The sequence below is a fragment of the Melopsittacus undulatus genome, chromosome 11, assembly GCF_012275295.1.
Source record: "Melopsittacus undulatus isolate bMelUnd1 chromosome 11, bMelUnd1.mat.Z, whole genome shotgun sequence".
Classification (NCBI taxonomy): Eukaryota; Metazoa; Chordata; class Aves; order Psittaciformes; family Psittaculidae; genus Melopsittacus; species Melopsittacus undulatus.
The window spans coordinates 15,376,563-15,396,162 of NC_047537.1; the positions used below are offsets into that span (position 1 = coordinate 15,376,563).

The window sequence follows — 19,600 nt, forward strand, 5'->3', positions numbered from 1 at the left end:
TTTGCTCTGCTCCTGGTGTATTTTATGCATTTAACAAGGTTAATCCTCACGGTCTCACTTTGCTCAGGTGACTACTCTGCTTCTCCTCGGCCTGTCTGAAAATTCCCAGGCTCTGAATAAACAAGAAACAGTAGCTCCTGTTTTTAATTCACTACTCAGCAAGTGCCAAAGATGGATGCAATTCTTACCGATGAGTCTGTGGAGCATGAAAATAACCAAGTTCCGATGACAGTTATGAATGAAACTGCTTTTCAGATGGCCCTCTTGCAAATGTATGCAGGCACTAGCCATAATGCTGTAACTGCTGCATCTAATACGTGAATCAGCTCTGTTTGGGATGCTAATTGTGCTTCCTGAGCAGTATTGGCTTTTTTCTGTGGAAGCAGCATGCTGGGAAGCAGATGAAAGCTATTGAACTGTACTGGTACAGAGTGATAGATAGACCCTTCAAGCCAATAAAGAACCTGTTTGGTCAATACACCCCTCTGACTGGCTTAAAGCATGTTTGTATGGTCTGAGAGGCTCTTGGCACTAGCTGGCCGTCACTTAGTGGTTGAGAGCGCTCTTGGTGGTCCTCTTGGCTGAAGCTAAGCTGATAAACCCAGCCAGATGTCCTATTACCATGTGGTTGTACTTTTGCTTTTTTAAGATAAGCCAATACATAACCTTATGTAACCAAGTTTTAACATAAGAGCTTTAATAAAATACACTTTTAGATAAATATATATATAAATATATTGCAGGCAGTGGCTTGCTTGTTCCCCCTGTGGCAAAAAGAGTTGGCCAGCCTACTTTATGCTTTGAAATACCAAGAGCTGACGAATGCAGAGGCTGGGGAAGCGATGTCACCTGAGTTGCCAACCCAGAGCAGATCCCAGACCTTGGTGCCTGTACTGCTGTGGCTTGGTTTGGTAAGAGGAATGGATTTGAAGACCCTCCCAGAGGTTGAGCAAGCTGGTGTGATGCTCGTGGCTCCTACTGGCATGCAGAGAAGAGTGTGATGCAGGGTGACAAGCTGCTGTTCTTCTGTGCTTGCTGGCTTCTATGTTTCTGACTGGAAATGTTATTAAAAGTGAGAAAAACCCTGGGTTTTTTGGTCCCTGTGTGCTGGATCTTTATGCTGTTTTACAGCATGAGAAAGGAAGATAAAACTAAAGTGTTTTGTTTCTGTTCCATTGATTTTATGTGTGTGGGTTCTGCATCCCCTCTGTAGTAAGGCTGGCGCTTTGTCTGACTTCTGTTTAATGGAGGAGCTTGGACTGAAATTAGGGAACTCTGCTTAGTAGCAAAAACACAGTAAAGGTTTCTCTGTGCCATGCTCTGAACATAAACATTGAGCAGATCTGATCCTCCTTAGCTGAAGGGAGGATTCCCTTACCTGAAGTTTAGCAGTGAATCAGCCATGTATGCCTGCTTGTTTCTAATAGGAAACCACTTCACTAATAGAAAAACCTTTAATCAAAGCAGACTTTGCTCATTCTGCCACTTCTCTTAGGAGGGGAATGATAAACTCCTGGAGAACATCTCAGCTGGCTTTTAGATGTGCTGGAGCTCTGCATGTTTGATTTCTGGCAGGGCTGACTGGTGCGGTTTTCTGTGTAGGTTTTAAAGTGTTTGAATTAAGTGTGTAATGAAGCACTTTAAATTGTATCCCTCTAGGGGAGATGAGCTTGGAAAACATCAGGTGGAAAGCTTGGGTATGTGTCTGAGGATGTTATTTGGGCTTACTTTTTCCTTAGGGAGAAGTTAGGAAACTAATGAACTTAATGGGTCAGAAGAGCATTTAGATGCCTGGCACAGCAAGGCAGAGAAAGTAGGCATCCTCCTTCTAAGCACTGTGGTCTCTTCTCATCCTTTTGGGGATGTGTTTCTAAATAGGCTTTCTGGCCTTGCGACTCTTCTGGGGGTTGACAGTGAGATTAGCTCCAATTCAGGGACTGAGCTCTTGTGCCTTGTGTCCTGGCAATTGGTGAGGAGCTGATTCCTATTCCCTGACCTGTGCTCAATCCTGTACAGATGTGCACCATTTCATATCCAGGTGATGTTCATCTGCTGTTCACTGTCCTTTTCTGCCTTGCCTTTCTCTTCTTAAGCAGTCTGGTGCATGTGCTGTGTCTTTCCTTCTTTATAGTGGTTGGCACAAATCCCTGCAAAGTAGGGCAAGTCATCTCATTGCAGGCCTTAGCATTGTTTGTATTGATCCATGGATATCCGTCTTGGATCACTAATGGGCGTCAAGTGCAAAAGGTAATAAATTTCTGTTGCACTTGAATTCATCTCTCACTTGGTTCCTTTGGACCTGCTCCAGAATCTTGTTAAGAACACAAGACACTGGTCATCTTAAAGGATGGGAGGGTATCTCTTCCCCATGAGCAGTAAAGCCCACAGAAGAAGAGGAAGAGAGTTGAAAGAGATGCTGAATGGATTTAGTTGTTTAAGCTACCTTGAATACTGCAGAATAACTGCAGAAAGCAGAGTGTAACATCCAGAGGTGTTCTCTCAGCTTCATTAGCAGATGTTGGGCAGCATGTAGGAGACCCACGTTCTTCCAGCACCTAAGAATGCTTTTGATGCTTTTCAGCATCTAAGCCCAAAACCCACTTTTAACACAGCTCTTTCCTTGCTGCTTAAGACAAATCCATGTTTCAGACCCAGCTGCTTTGATGCTCAGTGATCTTGTGTCAATCCTTGCCATGATTTGAGATGCTGTTTTGCCAATTGGTTCTGGTGCATTCTCATTTGCAGAAGACACCTGTCCCTTAATCATCACCATCCTTCGTCTGTCTCTTTTTGTTTCGGCTCTTTCTGACGCATGAGCTATTAACGTGATTTGAAGGGAAGCTGTGTTGAGCAGAGTGTGTGTTGGGAGAGGATGTTGAGAGATTAGTCACAAACTCAAGAATAATTTCCAGTAAGAGAGTTGGCATCTCCTTTGGTTTGCTCTGGGTCCTTGACCTACATCTCTCTTTAGTCCTTTGAGGTTTGTGCACCATCCAAGGATGGGGTAGCAGTCTTGGAGGGCAGGAGAGGGTAGCAGGAGAGTGGAGTTAAGCTCTGGTTTAGAAGAAAGGAGCAAGAGGGAGAAGAGTAAAAAGCTGGTTTGCTTCTGTGTAACTCTGGAAGTGTTTTATCTGTTGAGCTCTTCCTCTTGCCAGTTGTGCCTGTGGTGTTGTATTCTGTTTGATTTCAGCATTACCTCCAAGGACCCTTCATTCTTTGCAGATCTAAATTCTGTGCATGCTCTCTGTCCCTCTTTTCCCTGCCCTCCCCACCTCCACAGCAAACAGCCCACACTTGGTGTAAATGATGGCCTCAGATCAGAATACATCCTCACTGAGTGACGTGTGAAACCAAGGGTTCTCTCCTCTGGCCCCCTTCTGGGTTTACTTCGGTTGTCTGAGAACACTTGTGATGCGAGGCATTGCCAATTTGCCTTGCAGATATCCTGAAACTGTCTCAAAAAAGGTTTCTTGGGGTTGTACTAAGCTTAAAATAGCTTGGATTCTGTTCTGTGGCTGACTCTGGGGTCGACAGAGACCTTGAGGCCCTGCTGCCTGCCCCTTTGAGTCCCAGTTCTTCCCTTCTGGTGACACCTTTTCTTGAACTGCTTGAAGAAGTCATGGAAAAGAGCAATGTGTAAATATTAATGTTGAATATTTGTCTTTAAAAATCCCTTCGAGATGCTCAACAAATCTATACTGTGTGTGTTGTGACTTTCTCAGTCCTGCTTGCTTACAGCTTTTGGATCTGTTAGTATATTGCTAGCCCCTGGCATCCCACCGATGACAGGCAGGGCTCTCTAACACCCATTTTGTCTCCCTGTCACAAATAGCTTCTCTCAGGTCACGTTCAGACCTCAGTCAAGGTCTGTTACCTTTCTGCAGTAAAGTCTTTTCCCTTGTGACTGAAGCAGGTAGGGCTGGAGTGCTCAGTGCCTGGGCAGAGGTGAACTTGCTAAAAAATGCTGCTCTCTTCATATACATCTAAGAGGGCAGTGAATAAAGATCTGCCTCCATTGACAGTAGCTTCAATTTCCACACTGAGTGAAGTTTGTTCTTATGAGTATCTTTATCTTTCCCCCTCACTTTGCACAGGTTTTTGGCTTCCAAGTCAACAGCTTAACTGTTATGCTCCAGCTTCCTGCTGTAAAACAAGTGACTTAGTGTAGGGAAGTCAATATCTTCCAGGCAGACCTGGCTCTATTGCTGTTGAGCTTGGGACAAGCTGCTCAGTCAATGTTAATGTGAGCCGTCTGGTCATGGCTATTGCTATTCAGATCTAAACTGAGCATGTACCCGGACAAACAGGCCTCGGTTTAATATTTAATGTTCCATAAGGCTGCACTGAGAGCTTTTGCTGAAATGTGTCAGTAAAGGAGTACTGGAGCAGTGATAGCAAGAGGCTGAGAGCCAAGAGGATCCTGTGCTCTACTCATGCCCAAGGCATGTTCTCTGATACCAAGCAGCTTGCTTGACCTGCTGTGTCTCAGCCAACTTAGCTGTAAACTTAAGCAGCAAAGCAAGGTCCATGACAAAGAGACGTGTCTGGAGGTGAACTTTCAAGGCAAGCTTTGTTTTAGTGGTAAATTCATCTTGCAAACAGTATTTCAGGGGTTTAACCTGTGTGTTTTCTGTTGTGCTTCCAGGCAGCATTCACTCTCCTCCTCGGTCCTTTCACCTTCTTCAATGTACAGAAGACCAAGTACCTTCAAATCATGACATCCCTCATGAGATGGATAGGTGAGTGTTGGCCACCTCTTTACCATGGATGGAACCTGAGGCACAATAACAATGCGGGATACTCTTGTTTGGAAACAAGCTCTTGTTAAAACAACCTCTTCGAGGATTGTCCTGATAAATCTTTGAGGAAAAGGGTTTTTGTTCTAGGATGAAATTTCTGATTAAAACAAACCCAATCCAAATGTTCTCAATTGGATGTGAGCTGGGAGATGAAATTTTAATCTGCTTTGTGTGAGAGGCAGAAGGGATTTGGAAGAGTCTCCATGGTACTCACCAGTTGCTGTTCAGCAGCAAGTTTCTCACTCTCTCAGCATGTGTGCAACAGCCTTTGGAGAATCTTTGTTTTAATCTGAGGACAAAAAGGACTCCTGTCAGACTTTCCACCCTTAGTTATATCATCTGATTGCATGGTTTATTCCTGGGCCTTGCTTTAGCATAGGATATCCTGCAATGGAAACCCCCAAACCAATGTGTGTTGTCCTTGGGAACCTCCACCCTTGTAAGTTCTCTTCAGAATCATCCTGCCAAGAACTTCTGGGAAGACAGATAATTCCCATCATGAAATAAGGCATCACTACTTTTCTTGTTCCCCCAGTGCATCCTGAGGTGCAGCTGCCTCACATCTGGTTTTTATGTGTACATACCGTTAAAGGCTGAGAGTGATGTGTGTGTTACAGAGGCCTGTGCTGAGGTTTCTCTTGTCTTGTGTAAGATGGACAGAGTAACTGATATTCAGGGATAACAGGGAGCAGCATTTCTGCAGGTTAGCAGTCTCCTGGTTCGTGGGTCCAGACCATTCAAAGACAGAATCAGCTCTCTTTATGCATATCACTGACCTGGAATAGGAAGAAAAGCTGCTTCTAAGCCAAATTCCCACAACACACATACACTTGACCTGACTTCAGTTGGGTATCGTCCCTTCTCTGTGAGTTCAGAGGCCTGTGACCCTGTTTGGAAGTGGCTGGCATTCACTGCAGAGGAAAAGCTCTGTTCTGGACAACATTTGAGATGGGGTTAAGCAGTTATTACGCAGGAAAACGAGGCTGGATTTTAAGCCCTCAAGTCTCAGATGCTGAACAGCTTGAGTTAACAAATCCTGACCTCAGATGGTGTGAAAAGCCTAAATGTCTGTTTATTCCTTTTGGTGTCTGAGCATAGGAAAGGTCAGAAAGCCCCAGTGTTCTTCAAAGAAGGAGGTTAGCTCATTGAGGTCTATTAAAAGAGGGGCTTTGGCTTTGTTTTTTAACGAGTAATCTCAGCTCAGCTCCCTGGCCTGTTTCCAGTCACTCTGCCTCTTCTTTCCTGGTAAATACATTAGTCAGACCTCATCCTGTCTGTGTGACAACCTGATTTCTGCCTGATCTGCCATTGCTTTCCCTTTAGCCGGCTCCTTCCAGTATGAGGACTGCTAAACCTTGGTGTAAAGGCAGAACTGTTTCTCTTTTTCATCTCTTGATGGAGAGAGACAAAGGCAGTGTTTGGAGAAGTGATGGGGAAATTCATGTTTTAGCCTGATTGATTCCTGCATCAGCACACTGGGGAACAGCTGCCCCAGATAATGATATTTAATGACCCTGACAGCACCTCAGTGGCTACTTAGAGCGGCAGATTCCATATGTGTACAATGAGGGATAGATTTATTAGGGAAGACAATTTATCAAACAGCCACATGATGAAGGGAACAGGAACAAAGATCTTGCTGCACATTCCAGGCTAAGGATGGATCCCGTGCTGCAGGGATTTAGCAAGCTGGCTTCTCCCATGTCCTCACATCACTGATGTCCCCTCCTCCAAAAGCAGGGCTGTGAGTTAAACATGCATTGGTCTTTTCTTGGTGTTTAGAGAGCTTAGATGCTAAAGAACAGTCTTAGATGGTGCTTTGTGGGCTCCTTTTAGTACCTGAAAGTCAATGGCAAGTTGTGGACTCTCTGTCTTACTGTGGGGTTTAATTTGTCTTCCTTTAGTTGGTTTTAGTGCTGAAGGTGGATCTTCCTCAAAGCTCTCTGAGCAGCAGAGCTGAACACTGGAGCTGCCAGCCTCTGTGCTTGCTGTGCTGGGTTACAAGTTTGCACACCAACAGTGGCTTATCCAGCTTACCTGTGCCCACTGGCCTGGTGTGGACGGGAGGCTGCCACACATTTTGCATCATGATTTGAAAGAATCCAGCCTGCCTGAGCTGGAAGGTCAGTGCAGGCTTTGCCATGTGCCTATTGCAGGACCCACTGTACATGCTTTTCCCCAGCCTGATGAAAGAAAAGCCCCTGGATTTTGGAGCAGCAGTGGCTGATGTAAAGCTGCACTGCCCCAGGTATAGCAGTGATTCAGATGACAGTGGCTGAGAGGATAGTTCTTGGCAGCAGGGAGAGCTAGCTGTGTGTGAAGGTCATTTCTGCTGGTGTTTGTAACAGTGGCAGCCTTGCCTTTGAAAGTTGCTTTCCTTCTTTCTCCTGATCTAAGTGATAATCAAATGTCACTAGCCTTGTCCAGAGCCTCGTGCTCATCGCAAACAGCACATCGGCTCACAAAGCCTACGGTCTCTTTCCACACCTCATGGGCAAGAAAAATGTCATTCTGCCTGTGAAAAATACAGTCTTAAATGTTGGGATCTGAACTGGGAAATAAAACTGGGCCAGCTCAGAGAACGTGGAGATGCAGCAATGGATCAGTCCTTCATCTGGCTGTGGGCTTCCTCCCAGGGTAAGGGACTAACGAGGACAGGCTGAAGTCTCTAAAGGGAGGAAGTTGAAGGAGGAGTTTGCAAGCCCAAGTGCCACACTGCTGCAGAGCCCAGACAGATGGGCTCTAGTACATGGAAAGCTCATTGGAAACAAGGCTGGCATGGCAAGGCTCTTCCCTGTCAGGACTCATAGGAGCACAGAGGGTGGATCTGTGTCTCCAGGTGGAGTGGGGCTGATGGCAGACAGAGGGCTTCCAGAGGCATCAGGCTGTTGGCAGTCTTGTGAAGAGCAGCAGCTTACACACTTGGCTGCAGAACTGATTGCCACCTCGCATGGGTGAGTGCCAGTGGTTGAATTCAGTGCAGCAGTCCCTGCTTAACTGCTGGCCTCATCCATGCTTAGAGATCTCTGTTCTCTCTGTGTAACAGTTTGCCTACACAAGCTCTCATCCCCCTTCCCAACTGCAAACTGCAGACTGCTTTGAAAGCCCTCTTCTGTCTGAGCTGCCTCGGGAGACTGAGCGCAGCACCCTGATGGGTGTGACAAGGAGCCTGTCTGCTGTGCTTCCCTAGAGAAAGAGCTAGCTGGGAAAAACCACTTGGTTTAAATCCTGGTAATGGTGAAGCCTTGATTTAACTTAGGGATAAATTGTTGTTGGCTCCCCCAGCTCTTGAGCAATGCTATTAAGAGCAGAGACAGGGTCTATACTGGTTGACCAAGTAAGTATGAGTTAGGGGTAAGGAGGGTGTATTTCATTCTTTCCTTTCTTTTCCAGTCATTTTTTACTACTTTTGGAGCCTGTTTCCAAGTCTCTTACAAGGTTTTTGGAATGGGGTGTCTCCTGCACAACACTAAACCAACTAAGCTATCTATAAATGAGAGCTGTTGGTATGTTCAGTTTTGCTGTTTGGACTTCAGGCTCGTTTTTCCTGGAGGATTTAAACCTGTGGTGGCAATGGATTGCTCCCTGAAGAGACTTGAATGTCTAGCTGGGATTTTATCCTTCCTTTCCCCAGTCCTGATCCAAGTGGGTGGTGTTAGGGATGAGCTGCTGGAGGCAGAGCACAGCAAAAGGGACTGAGTCTGATGTACTTTTCAAAGCAGAGAGGACACAGCCCCACTTCTTTATTATTGGATAAAATGGGATAACAACTGACTAGCAGCCTCATGGGAAAGGATATGGATTAGGAAAGATAACAAAAGGACAGGGCTTGGTGGAGCTCAACAGCAAACATTGGACTATTGTGTATTAAGCAGCTAACCCAATTAATTGCAGCCTGTTACAGCCCGAGATGTCCAGCTCTATAGGTGAGGACTGTTGGCTTTAAAGACATTGGTAGCATGATTATCACTGCTGCTATTGAATAGCCTCTGGCAAATGTTCCCAGGCAGCTCCCATGTGGGCCATTAGCTCTGCGTGCTGGTCTTGATGCTGTATTGTAGTTATTAGAAAGTATTGTATTTTAATAGACATTTTGCTGGGGAAACTTCTGGGTTTGCTTGCTGGAAGCTCCGTTCTCTGTGTAGTACAATCAGATCATACCACAGCTATGCAAGTAACTGCAGCCCTCGAGACAGAGCATTCCCAGCCCTCTGATCTCACAATTATATGCCCAGAAATAAAACCTCTCCCCTTGCTCTTTCCCCTGGTCAGTAGAATGGAGGGGAAAAGGACAAGAATAGCCAGGAAACCCTGTGTTAAGCTCTTTTTGTCCCCTTCCCATCCCCTTCCAGAATGCTTGGTAGAAGGCTTCTAGGGAAGAAACTAGGAAAGGGCTCTCCAAGCACGCTGCTGGGGCTGACTTTCCTCATCTACTGATTTCTCTGATGTTTTCTCAACCAGAATCCTGCTTTTTACAGGCTCCCCAACACCTCTCTGCAGAGAACTGGTCTCGAACCATCTCTCTTTGTGAGCAGGTTTCAGCTGCTGTAGTAACCATCACTGCCATCCTTAGGCTTCATCAGCTGTGCTGGAGTTGATTCAGTCCAGAAACCTGGATCGCTCAGCTTTGTCCTTTCAGCTGCAGAGACTGAGAATTAGAGAGGAGGCTGATACAGGAGGGGGTGAGCATTACCTGAAGTCCTGGGTATGCAGGCGTCTGCAGAGAGGTTTGTCTGCAGTGTCCACAGTCCTCAAGGTGGCCTCTTTCCTGCATCAGAAATGAAGCAAACCCCTTAAGGAGGGACCAGTTTGATCTCTCTCCCTTCCCTTTCACAGAGCAGGGCATACAGGAGAGGCCAGGATGAGGGAATTGGACTGTAAATCAGGACACTGTTGCATGTTCATTCCAATGAGCTTCTTCAACAAAGTTAACTTCGTGTTCTCGCATCCCTTTCAGAGCAGAGAAAGCTGCTGCTTGAGCCCAGGGTAAATAATTCACTATGAGAAGTGAATATATTCATGAAGAGCTGGATAAAAGGCTGTGCTTCTGTCGTGCCAGCTTTCAGACTTACAGGCTGAGGAGCTCATCTCAGTGCTGTTCGTGGGGAGCAGTGGGGTGAAGCAGTGCCTGTGTGACTGAAAGAGCCTTTAGTAGCTTCAGGTGCAGGTGGAGAGTGATGCACAGTGCTGGACTGAGATCCTGCCTTGAGGAGCTGATGTTCCTGAAAAGAGCATTTTATCCGGGTAGCAGGAGACAAACCAATGGGTCTGAGAGCTGAAGAAGGGGAGCTGAAAATATAAGGACATATTCAGCCCTGCAGAGGGGTCCTGGTGATGGTGCTTGCACTGATTTTCAGAGTGTGTTTGTGGCGTGCAAGAGTGTGTGTTGTTGGAACAAGGTGATGATAACTTTGCTGGGTAGGTCCCAAAGCTGGATAGGGAAGGGTAGATTTGATGGGACACGGATGCTTTGCACCCAGTGCTTTCCCAGGCATGATGTGACACCACAGGGTGGGCTGTTCCCTTCATGCAGAAGGGTAAATTCTCACATGGACAGAGAAGTGACTGTCAAAGCTAATAGACCAAGTCAGCAGCAGAGCTCGGAGCTGAGTCCCCATTGCAGAGGCTTTCTGGTGCTTCTGCCAAAGGTGACTGGAGGAGAGAGGACAGTAAACTACACGGGTAATTTTCCACCAGAAGCAAATGCTCCTCGCTGGCTGCTCTTCCCTTCCCATATGTTGAGATAAAGCACCCGTGATAAACACCAGAGCAGAGCCGTTTATCTCCCTGTGAACTGTTGCTGTGTGCAGATGTCTGTGGAGACCAGCTGATGTGGGTCAGATGGGGCAGCTCCACTGGTTCCACAACAGGACTTGTTACCACAGTAAGGGGAATATACTTGGTGATGGGGTAGCAAACCCTGCCCCAGTGATGAAGAAAAGCAGGGGAGTGATGCCTTTACAGCAGAGAAGCCTTTCTGAACCGCTTCTGACAGCCAAAACATCCTGGTGGTACTTAATAAAAGCTTCCTTTTGGGAAGGAAATGGGCCCTGCCTGGCCTGAGGCCATTGCAGCAATAGTGTCTGAGAGGGCTGCAGCAGGAGCAAGCCAAACCTGGCAAAGGGACTGGAGGCTTTTTCTTGCCTTCCTGGTCAAGTGCGTCACACTCCTGTGATCTTAATGTATCCAACGTGTGGCTCTGCTTCCCCTGTATGAGAAACAGTCCCCTGCTATCTAGACCCTGCTTTGGGGCAGGGAAGGTAACACTGTGTCTGCAAGTCCCTGCTCTCCATTGCAGGAAGCAGTCACACTGCTGTCCCACTCATACCTTTATTCTGGGAAGTAAGTTCCCCCCTCTTCTCTTTCTGACTTGTCTCTCCAGGGAATTGCTGTCTTCCAAGAGCATATCCATCTTGCTTGCCCGCAGTCTGCGTGCTCATAAATCCTTCATCTTACTCAAGACTGTGTTTTAGGCCCTGTTGTTGCCGAATCTCCAGCTCCTGCATCTGATGGAGCAAACCTGTTTTTCATTTTACCTCTTTTACTGCTGTTTCATGTAGAAACCTCCTTTGAAGGTTGCAGAAATTCATCAGCTGCTACTGTGGAGTTTACAGAAAGCTGGAGGTCATGAAGAAGTGACAGGATTTAGCTTATGCAGGAGGAACTGGGCAAATGAGCTTAAATTTAAGAATCAATGTCTTCATTTCCTCTACCTTGTTTTTGCCAGCATTGTGAAACCCAGCTGCACGCTAGTATTTCAAATGCCACAGCATCCATAATGCCTGGCAGCTCCAGAATTGGAGTGGGATCTTAAACTTGCCTGTAACACTGATGGAAGTGTTGGATAGAGATGCGGAAGGTAGGACTGTCTTGACATGGTGTTGTGCTGAAGCATGTACAGAGCCTCCTCTCCTGAAAGAGCTGCCTAACATTAAACTAGATGAGATCTGTTCCTCTGTTTAAGAGTATTTTGGCTTAATGGAGAATTGGGATCAAGAATAAGGTAGGGAGAGATCTTCCTCTTTCCAAAGAGAATGGGCTTAGGAAGCTCATGAAAACCTCTCCGGGATCCATCATGCCTCCTAATGTATGAAGCGGGAAGCAAGTGGCATGTGTTGTGAAGGGGTGATTCATTATCATTATTTCCTGGCACTCTGATGCTCTGCTTCAACAAGGAAGCTCTGTCACAGCGTCAGGCACGGTGATGGATGGCCCTGCCACAGCCCTGTCAGCAGCACAGCCCACTGCTTAAACAAATGCCTGTGGATGGGGATAGGGAGCAGCCAGGCCTGGGCTGCTCTGCTGATAGAGCATGGTGTGGTGCTCACCACAGCCTCTCCAGCCCTGGGGATGTTCTCACCAGTTGTGCCTTGTGGAAGGAAGAATGAGAGTAGAGACCAAGTTGGAGATGTGACTCGAGGTTTGGTGCAGTTCCTCTGCCTTTACCTTCCTGTCTCTTAACATACAAGGTGCTTGTCACATAACCTTTGTTCTGTTTTCTTCCATAAGTCTTTTGCTCATCCCTAGTTCATGTCTCCCCCAATGCTTTCTAGAGCCATTAAAACCATCCTTGTGTTAACTGGGAGCAGTGCTTTAAAGGCTGAAGTTCACTGGTGAACCTGGGAGGCAACATCTGTCTTTGATAATAATAGAGATGTTATCCAATGCCACAGTCCTGCTTCAGAGCTTGTTTCATCTTTGCCAAGCCACCTCTTTCCAAGTTCCTCCCCTGTTGCCTACTGTGGCTCAGTTCAGGATCTTCTCCATTATTCCACATGCCATCAGAGAGACTGAAGTGGGGCACCAAGTCAAGCATCTCAAGACCATAGTGCCTTGCCAGAGATGCAAGGGAGGGTTAAGCCAGGAATTCATTCTGAGCATCAGTTCTTCCAGCAACCTATCATGACTGGGGAAAATAATGTGTTGTAGCCTTGGGCTTCTCTCTTTCCTTGAAATAGCCTTTCTGCAGAGAGAGTTGAGGTATAGACCAGCATTTTCCCATTTACAAAGGTGTTTGCTCTGACTCTGCAAAACAATAGTTAATCTTAGAATGGCTAAATGATCTCCAGTGCTCTTCTGCAGCCTTATTATGCTTCTATCAAAGTTCACCAAAATGTATTCTTTAATATCCCCAGGCTCCCATATTTCCCAAGGTGTTCTTATTAGGATGTGTGCTCATCCATATTCATCCTTCTTCCACCTGCAAGAGCCAGAGCAGAGCTGCCTTATCTCTGAATCAACATCTCCTGAGTCAAGCAGGACAGGCAGCAGTAGCTGCCTGCAAGGGCTTGCACTGTCAGTGAGAAGAGCCAGTGTTTGCTCCTTTAAGGATTGAGGAGTGACAGGAGAGGTCTGTAGGTGATGGATTCATCACAGCGTTCCCTTTATGACATACCCCTCTCTATTTTCTTTCCAGTCTCACATCCTTCAGTAAAAATGATGCTCAAACATCTAGAGGAGGGGTGATGGGACCAGTAGTGTCCCCTGTGCCTCATTGACTGCTAAGCCCATCTGTGGTGTGTGGGTTTGGAGTGGGTCTGACACTGGTGAAAAATCAGGAGCAGCAAAACCCTCGACTGTTTTTAAGCACTTGTGTAAAGGTTTTAAGTTATAAATAAAGGTTTTAAGCAAAGTCTTCATGTAACTTACTAACAATCCATGATTGCATTGCTGTCCACCTCGCTTTGTACCTATTGGTCATGGTATCTGAAGGTGTTTCATCGCTGGAGCATCTTAGATCATGCCGTGTGCATAGAGGAGCAGATCAAGGCTTATTTTATGAACCCATGTCTGACTTCACCAGGGTCCTTGTGGTGCAGGAAGGCTGTGGGCCAGCCAATGTGGCAACTGGAGTGTGACTTGAAATAGCATGGTGGGACTCTGCCTTCAGCCTGCTGTCCCAGGTAGAGGAGGATGTGAGCAGGAGCTTTACGTGTGCCCGAGGTTCCTGCGCTGCCTCTTGTCTGCCCAAAGCTGCCTGTCAGTCAGCATCTGTCATCTTCTTTTCATCTTGATTTATCACCCAGCATAACCAGGTTTCAGAGTTTCACTTTGGGGCTCATCTCCTCCCAGGGACAGGCAGATAAATCTGGCATGCAAATGTCTCAGCTCTCTGGTTCCCTGTTGCAGGGAGTGAGAGAAAACACAACCCTTGGCGCAGGGCTCCTCTTGTCTTCTCTGAGGCTGGAATTGAGCAGGGGAGGATTCCAGTTTACCCAGCACCACGCATCTCATGCAGAGGCTCATGCAGAGCACCAGGGCAGGGGGAGCACAGCCTTGTAGGAAGCAGTGCTGGTTTCAGTCTTAGTATTCAGAGAATAAAAATGGTTTGGTTTGGGTTGGGAGGGACCTTAAAGCTCATCCAGTTTCACCCCCTGCCATAGGCAGGGGCACTTGCCACTAGATTGGCTCCTCACACATTGTAACTTTAATACATTTAACTTCTGAAAGAAACATTTGATGTTTCTTTCATTAATTCCAGCTGCTTAAGCCTAAAATCCATAGGAATTCTGTTCTCTCAGTACTCCCTGTCAGAGAGAGCAGGGCAGAGCCTGTGTGTCTCTAACCAAGGAGATGCTCAGAGGATGGGGCACCAGCCTGCCTGTTCCCCTGCACTGGTCCTGTTAGTGCTGCTGTGGAAAGCAGGGCTTTGAGCCAGTGGTGAGCCTGGGAAATGGAAATAGGTGACTCCTCACTCTGCTGAGCAGAGGAGGTGGAGGTTTACTGTGTGCAGGGGAAGAGGTGCAAGACTTGTGCAGTTACACCTAGTCCAGGTACAGGACCAGCTCAGGACTGAGCTGCAGAGGATGACCACGTCTCCCAAGCAGGAAGAAAAGGAATGCTCTCATTATTTTATCTTGTATTTCCAAAGCTGGTTTTCTGATTGCTCCGGGCACTTTCTCCTCTTCCTTGTAGCCTGTGCAGCCCCAGGAGTGCAGCCAATGTCACATCACCTGGAGCATAGCTCTTCCCAGCTGTTTTGCTTTAACACATACGCTGGCAAGCATCTCCCCTCCAGGGAGCAATAGAGGAGGCACAACTGTACCTGTGCTCACAGTACCCCTCACTTGCTGGCTTGAGTGAAGGCAAGGGGAACTGCACAGCCCCAGAGCAATGAGCTGATGTTTTCCCATAGCCTTCTGTGACTGCTCTTGGGGAAGTAAATAGAGCCCAGCCCTCCCAAAGTGGCTTGGCCCTTGTGGTGCCACAGAGGAATGGATGTATTGTCAGCAGCCCAGTGCTGTTAGCTGTTAGACTGCCTTGTCACTGGGGACAGTTGGAAGTGAGAGGTTTCCTGAGGCAGCATGAGATCAAATGCAGAGTGTGGCTCAGCACAGAGCTCGTGCTTGCTATGGGAAGGAAAGAATTGCTGAGAGATGACGAACAGGGTTTTGGAGAGTGCTGGGAGGTGATGTTCAGTTTGGGTTAATCTGGTCTCACTGGGGACAGAAGAAGCAGCATTTGTACACTGGTCTGGAACTATCTTCCCTGCTCCTGTCCCTGGCAGGGTCTCCCATCTCCATCCAGCTGTGTCAGGCAGAGCAGCACTTGGCAAAGAGCAAGCCAGTGTCCTGGTCAGCCCATGGCCAGGCTCACAGTGCCGGTGGCCACCCTCCTGTAGGCTCTGTGCTGCTCTGTTTAATTCCTCTGTGTTGATATTTATGACATTCAAGTTGCCCATAGAAGGAGTCATCTCAGCGTTTTGCTGTTCTTTTTGTTACCTGATAATTCACACCTCTGCTCTGATGCCTCAAACCAGCACAGGAGACAGCTCTGTGCAAGCCGCAGTGGCCCATCCATTGCCAGCACCAGGCTGTAAATCTTGCTGCTTGCTGCCCTGCCAGGTAGGGTTTGTTCCCCCATTCCTTGTTAACTCCAGCAGCTGATGATCATCTTTCCCAGGTTGATGTGATTTCTGTGACAGCAGAATTAGTTTTCTGCACGTTTTATGTGCCATGCAAGGAATAACAGGCGAGCAGTAACTGCTGCTGGCTCAAATTGCCACCAGCAGAGTAAATAAGGGTGTTAGACCAATCTCCTCCATCCCTTTTTGTCCACAGCACATTGCTTTCCTGTGATAAGCTTTGTAAAACGTCGTTAGGCTTTTCCCTGACATAAGTGAGGGGCAGACTTGGTGCCTTAGAAGTGATGAATTTTAATCGCAGTCTTTCAGTGCTGCTTTAGTCCCTTCCAGACTGGCTCCTGGGATTAACTACAGACAGCCTGTTCCTCTGGCCTGGGAAACGGCTGGCTGGCTCTTGCTCTATTAAGCCTGACACATCACAGGGACAGGCAAAGCTTGGTAGCTGCTGCTCCGTTGCATTGGCCTCTGTACACAGGTGAGGGCTTGGAAGCATTAGTCCAGTTGCAGATGTTAATGAGTATTACTGGAGTTGTCTGCAGCCAGCTTTAATCTTTTCCTCTTTTAGAGGTCAAAGCTCAGATATCTCTAAGCCATTTTCAAATGGTGATAGTCACCGTGTGTTGGCAGAAGCATCCACGGACTGAGACCCATAAGGGTGATGGACTGTGTTAACATCCCACTTCCGAAGGGCCCAGAACAACTGTTTGCTCTCCAGGAGGGAGAGTGAGTCCCTGTGAGAAGAAGACTGGAGGGAGATGCCTGCCAAAGGCCCATTTCCCTGTCTGCTGCCTAGCACTGAGAGCAAGTGGTGATTAATTCTCATATACCTTGGCTTTGATGTACAACCTTCTCCCGAGATAAGGAGATGCTCTTGTGGAGCTGGAGACAGAGCTGGTGCCAGTGCTGGTGGGAGGAGGGTCACGGGGAGTGCAGACCTGGGCTTGACCTCAAACCTTCTCTTTCCCTCCAGCTTTCATCCTCATGATTATTCTGGCTCTCATCCGCATCAGCAGAGGCCAAGCTGAAGGTCACCCATCCATGGCCCAACTCTCGGGCATCCGCAATCTCTTTGGGGTGTGCGTCTACTCCTTCATGTGCCAGCACTCTCTGCCATCCCTCATCACCCCCATCTCCAAGAAGAAGCATGTCAACAAGCTCGTGCTGCTCGATTACATCCTGATCCTGGCTTTCTACAGCCTCCTGTCGTTCACTGCCATTTACTGCTTCCGCAACGACACCCTCATGGACATGTACACGCTCAACTTCACCAACTGTGAGATCATCAGCGTTGCCTTCATTCGCTACTTCCTGGGCCTCTTCCCAGTCTTCACCATCAGCACCAACTTCCCTATCATCGCAGTGACCCTGCGCAACAACTGGAAGACTCTTTTCCACAGGGAAGGGGGGACCTACCCATGGGTGGTGGATAGGATTGTCTTTCCTGCCATCACGCTCATTCCCCCAGTGCTGGTGGCTTTCTGCACCCACGATCTGGAGTCCTTGGTGGGGATCACAGGAGCTTATGCTGGGAATGGGATCCAGTACCTCATTCCGGCTTTCCTCGCATACTGCAGTCGCAAGGACACGCAGCTGGTCTTTGGCAGTGGGACAGTTAACAAACACCTCTCCCCTTTCCGACACACTTTCTGGATTGTGTTTGTGCTCATATGGGGCTTTTCTTGCTTCGTGTTTGTGACTGCAAACATTGTCCTGAGCGAGTCCAAACTCTGATGTGGGGATAGCAGCACGCTCCCTCCCCAGCTCCAGAGACATTTCAGCTCCCCCTCTGCAGCTGTGGAATGGGGGAGAGGCATCATGAAGGGAAGTTTCCAGGCTGTGGGCTTGGTGACAAGGGTTAACCCTGAACACAGACTCTCTCCACTCCATTTGGAGCGTGGATGGAGTGGATTCAGCCTTGTTACAATCCTGGTTCTCACACCCTGCTGTTCAACGCTGTGGGGCTGAGCCCTTGGCAGCCTGCACCATTAACCAGTGTCCAGCCAGTTCTGCCTTTAGCTCTGTTGGAGCATCGCTGTTGGATCTCTCTGTGTGCTGCAGGTCTCGGCACACAGGGGAGCAGAGAGCCTTGCCTGCTCACTGCACCAATGTCCCTTCTCCCAAAGGCATGGATGTGCTGGGCAGGATCCGGCAGGAGTTTGGGAGAGCCGAGTCTCTTCTTTCAAACCAACCTCCTGTGCCAGTTGAGGGGAGAAGCGAGGGTGGGAGGAGATCTAACTCAGAAGGAAGTAATTGTGTGTTACATTTTCTTTTCCTAGAGGCATTAACCTGTTTGTGCACCATGGATTGCTGGGGTCTGGGATCTCTTGCTGGTTTCCCAAGCCCAGGAGTTTACATTCACACTTCTCACCCTGTTCTCTGCTGTGACAACCCCGGTTGGACCCCAAAGCAATGCCCCTACATGCAGGGATACAGCTTTTCCTCCCTGGAGAGGAAACAGCAGCCTTGCTTCCCTCAGCTCCTGCATGCAGACCGCTTGCATGGAGCTGGTAGGACCAGCCAGCCCCTACCTACCTCCAGTGGTTGGGAATCCTGCGGGCTGGAATTCCTGTGGCTAATTACCCAGTCTGGACACGTGTGAGGCCTGCAGGGGCTCTGGCTGTGCACACTGATGCGTTTCCAGCCTCCTGTGCTGGGTAATTAGCCTTGAAACAAGGTGGGTGTTAACTCAAGGGAATGGGCTGGTGCCAGGAGGCAGCGGCCGGGCTTCCATCCTGCAGGAGCTCAGATCCCAGATGCTGAAACCCTGCTGGTACTGGGCTTGAATCCCTTTTCTTCTCCTACACAGGCCTACGATGGGCTTTGGGCTGGTCCTGCTCAGCTGCTCTGAGAACTGGGCTGCCTGTTACCTACAGCAGCCGATGCTTTAGGTAAATCTCTGCTTTTAAGTCCCTATAACAGCACACAGTGACCCAGCCCTGGGTGCTGTGCTCTGAGGCCCTTGGGCAAAGATCTTTGGGCTTTCCTAACAAAAGGAAGAACTTCAAAAGAAGTTTCCATCTGAAATACTTTAAGCCCCCCCTTATTAAAGCAGGTTCAAAGCCAGGTGCGTGTCACTTACGTTAGATCCTCTTGCCCTCTGCACTTGCTGCAGTATTAAGTGTCTCCACTCGCTAAAGCAAGCTTTGAACTGCAGCTCTTTTTAATCAAGCTCTGTTTTCAAGTAGGCCTTTCTGGTTTCCATATGACCTGAAGTGCTCCTCCTGCGGGAATATGCAAGTACCTGGAGCTGTATAAAAACACTTCATGGCTTTTAAAGCAAAACCCTGCACCTCTTGAGCCTGAGCACCGCCACTGTGTCCTTGCTGAGCTGCTTGGAGAGGATCCGGGGGGACTGTTTGCCTCCTCTCCAGCTTGATCCTGAGCATTGGCAGTGACTTTAAACATCCCCAAGTGCTCCAGGGAAGCTGCTGGGGCATCTTCAGTGCCAAGTGAACAAGTTATTTACAGGTACCTGGTGGTGGTGTCTCAGGATGAAGGAGGCTGGAGGGCAGATCCATGGGGCAGCATTGCTGGGAGCCACCTGCCAGGCAGCTGAGAGGAACTTAGTGCTGATGAAATGAGCCTTTGGAGAGCTGGTGAGGCTGCAGGAGGGCACAGATGTGGGTGATGGTGGGGGGGGGCTGAGGCTTTGCAAGGCACTTGGCTCTGCCTTCATCCCTGCAAGGGCCCATTACAATCTCTTCCCTCGACATTTCATTGCCAGCCAGGGAATGGGGCTGTGCTCTGTTATTCATCCTCCCTTTGCCTTGGTCTCCCACCCTTCCTGTCCCTCTATTATCAGGCTGCATTGCCTGGGGTAGGAGGAGGGAGACAGCAAATCCACCCTCTCGCCTGCATCTCTTACTGTTAAAGATGTGCCTTCGCTTCCTCTCCTCCTCAGCACAGTGGTGGCAGGGATTTCTAAGGGGCCTTACCT

The 19,600-nt window shown here is 48.2% G+C and overlaps 1 protein-coding gene across 2 annotated transcripts in view; it reads left to right on the forward strand.

Annotated features, from left to right (window-relative positions):
- TMEM104 (transmembrane protein 104) overlaps window positions 1-19,416 on the forward strand; it is a 43,285-nt gene extending 23,869 nt beyond the window's left edge. For both annotated transcript variants that reach the window (XM_031044832.2, XM_031044833.2), the window contains exons 9-10: window positions 4,646-4,739; window positions 16,634-19,416. In XM_031044832.2, coding sequence (XP_030900692.1) covers window positions 4,646-4,739; window positions 16,634-17,394 — 855 coding nt within the window. In that variant the 3' untranslated portion in view covers window positions 17,395-19,416. The remainder of the gene's footprint in view (window positions 1-4,645; window positions 4,740-16,633) is intronic.
- The last annotated feature ends 184 nt before the right edge of the window (window positions 19,417-19,600 follow it).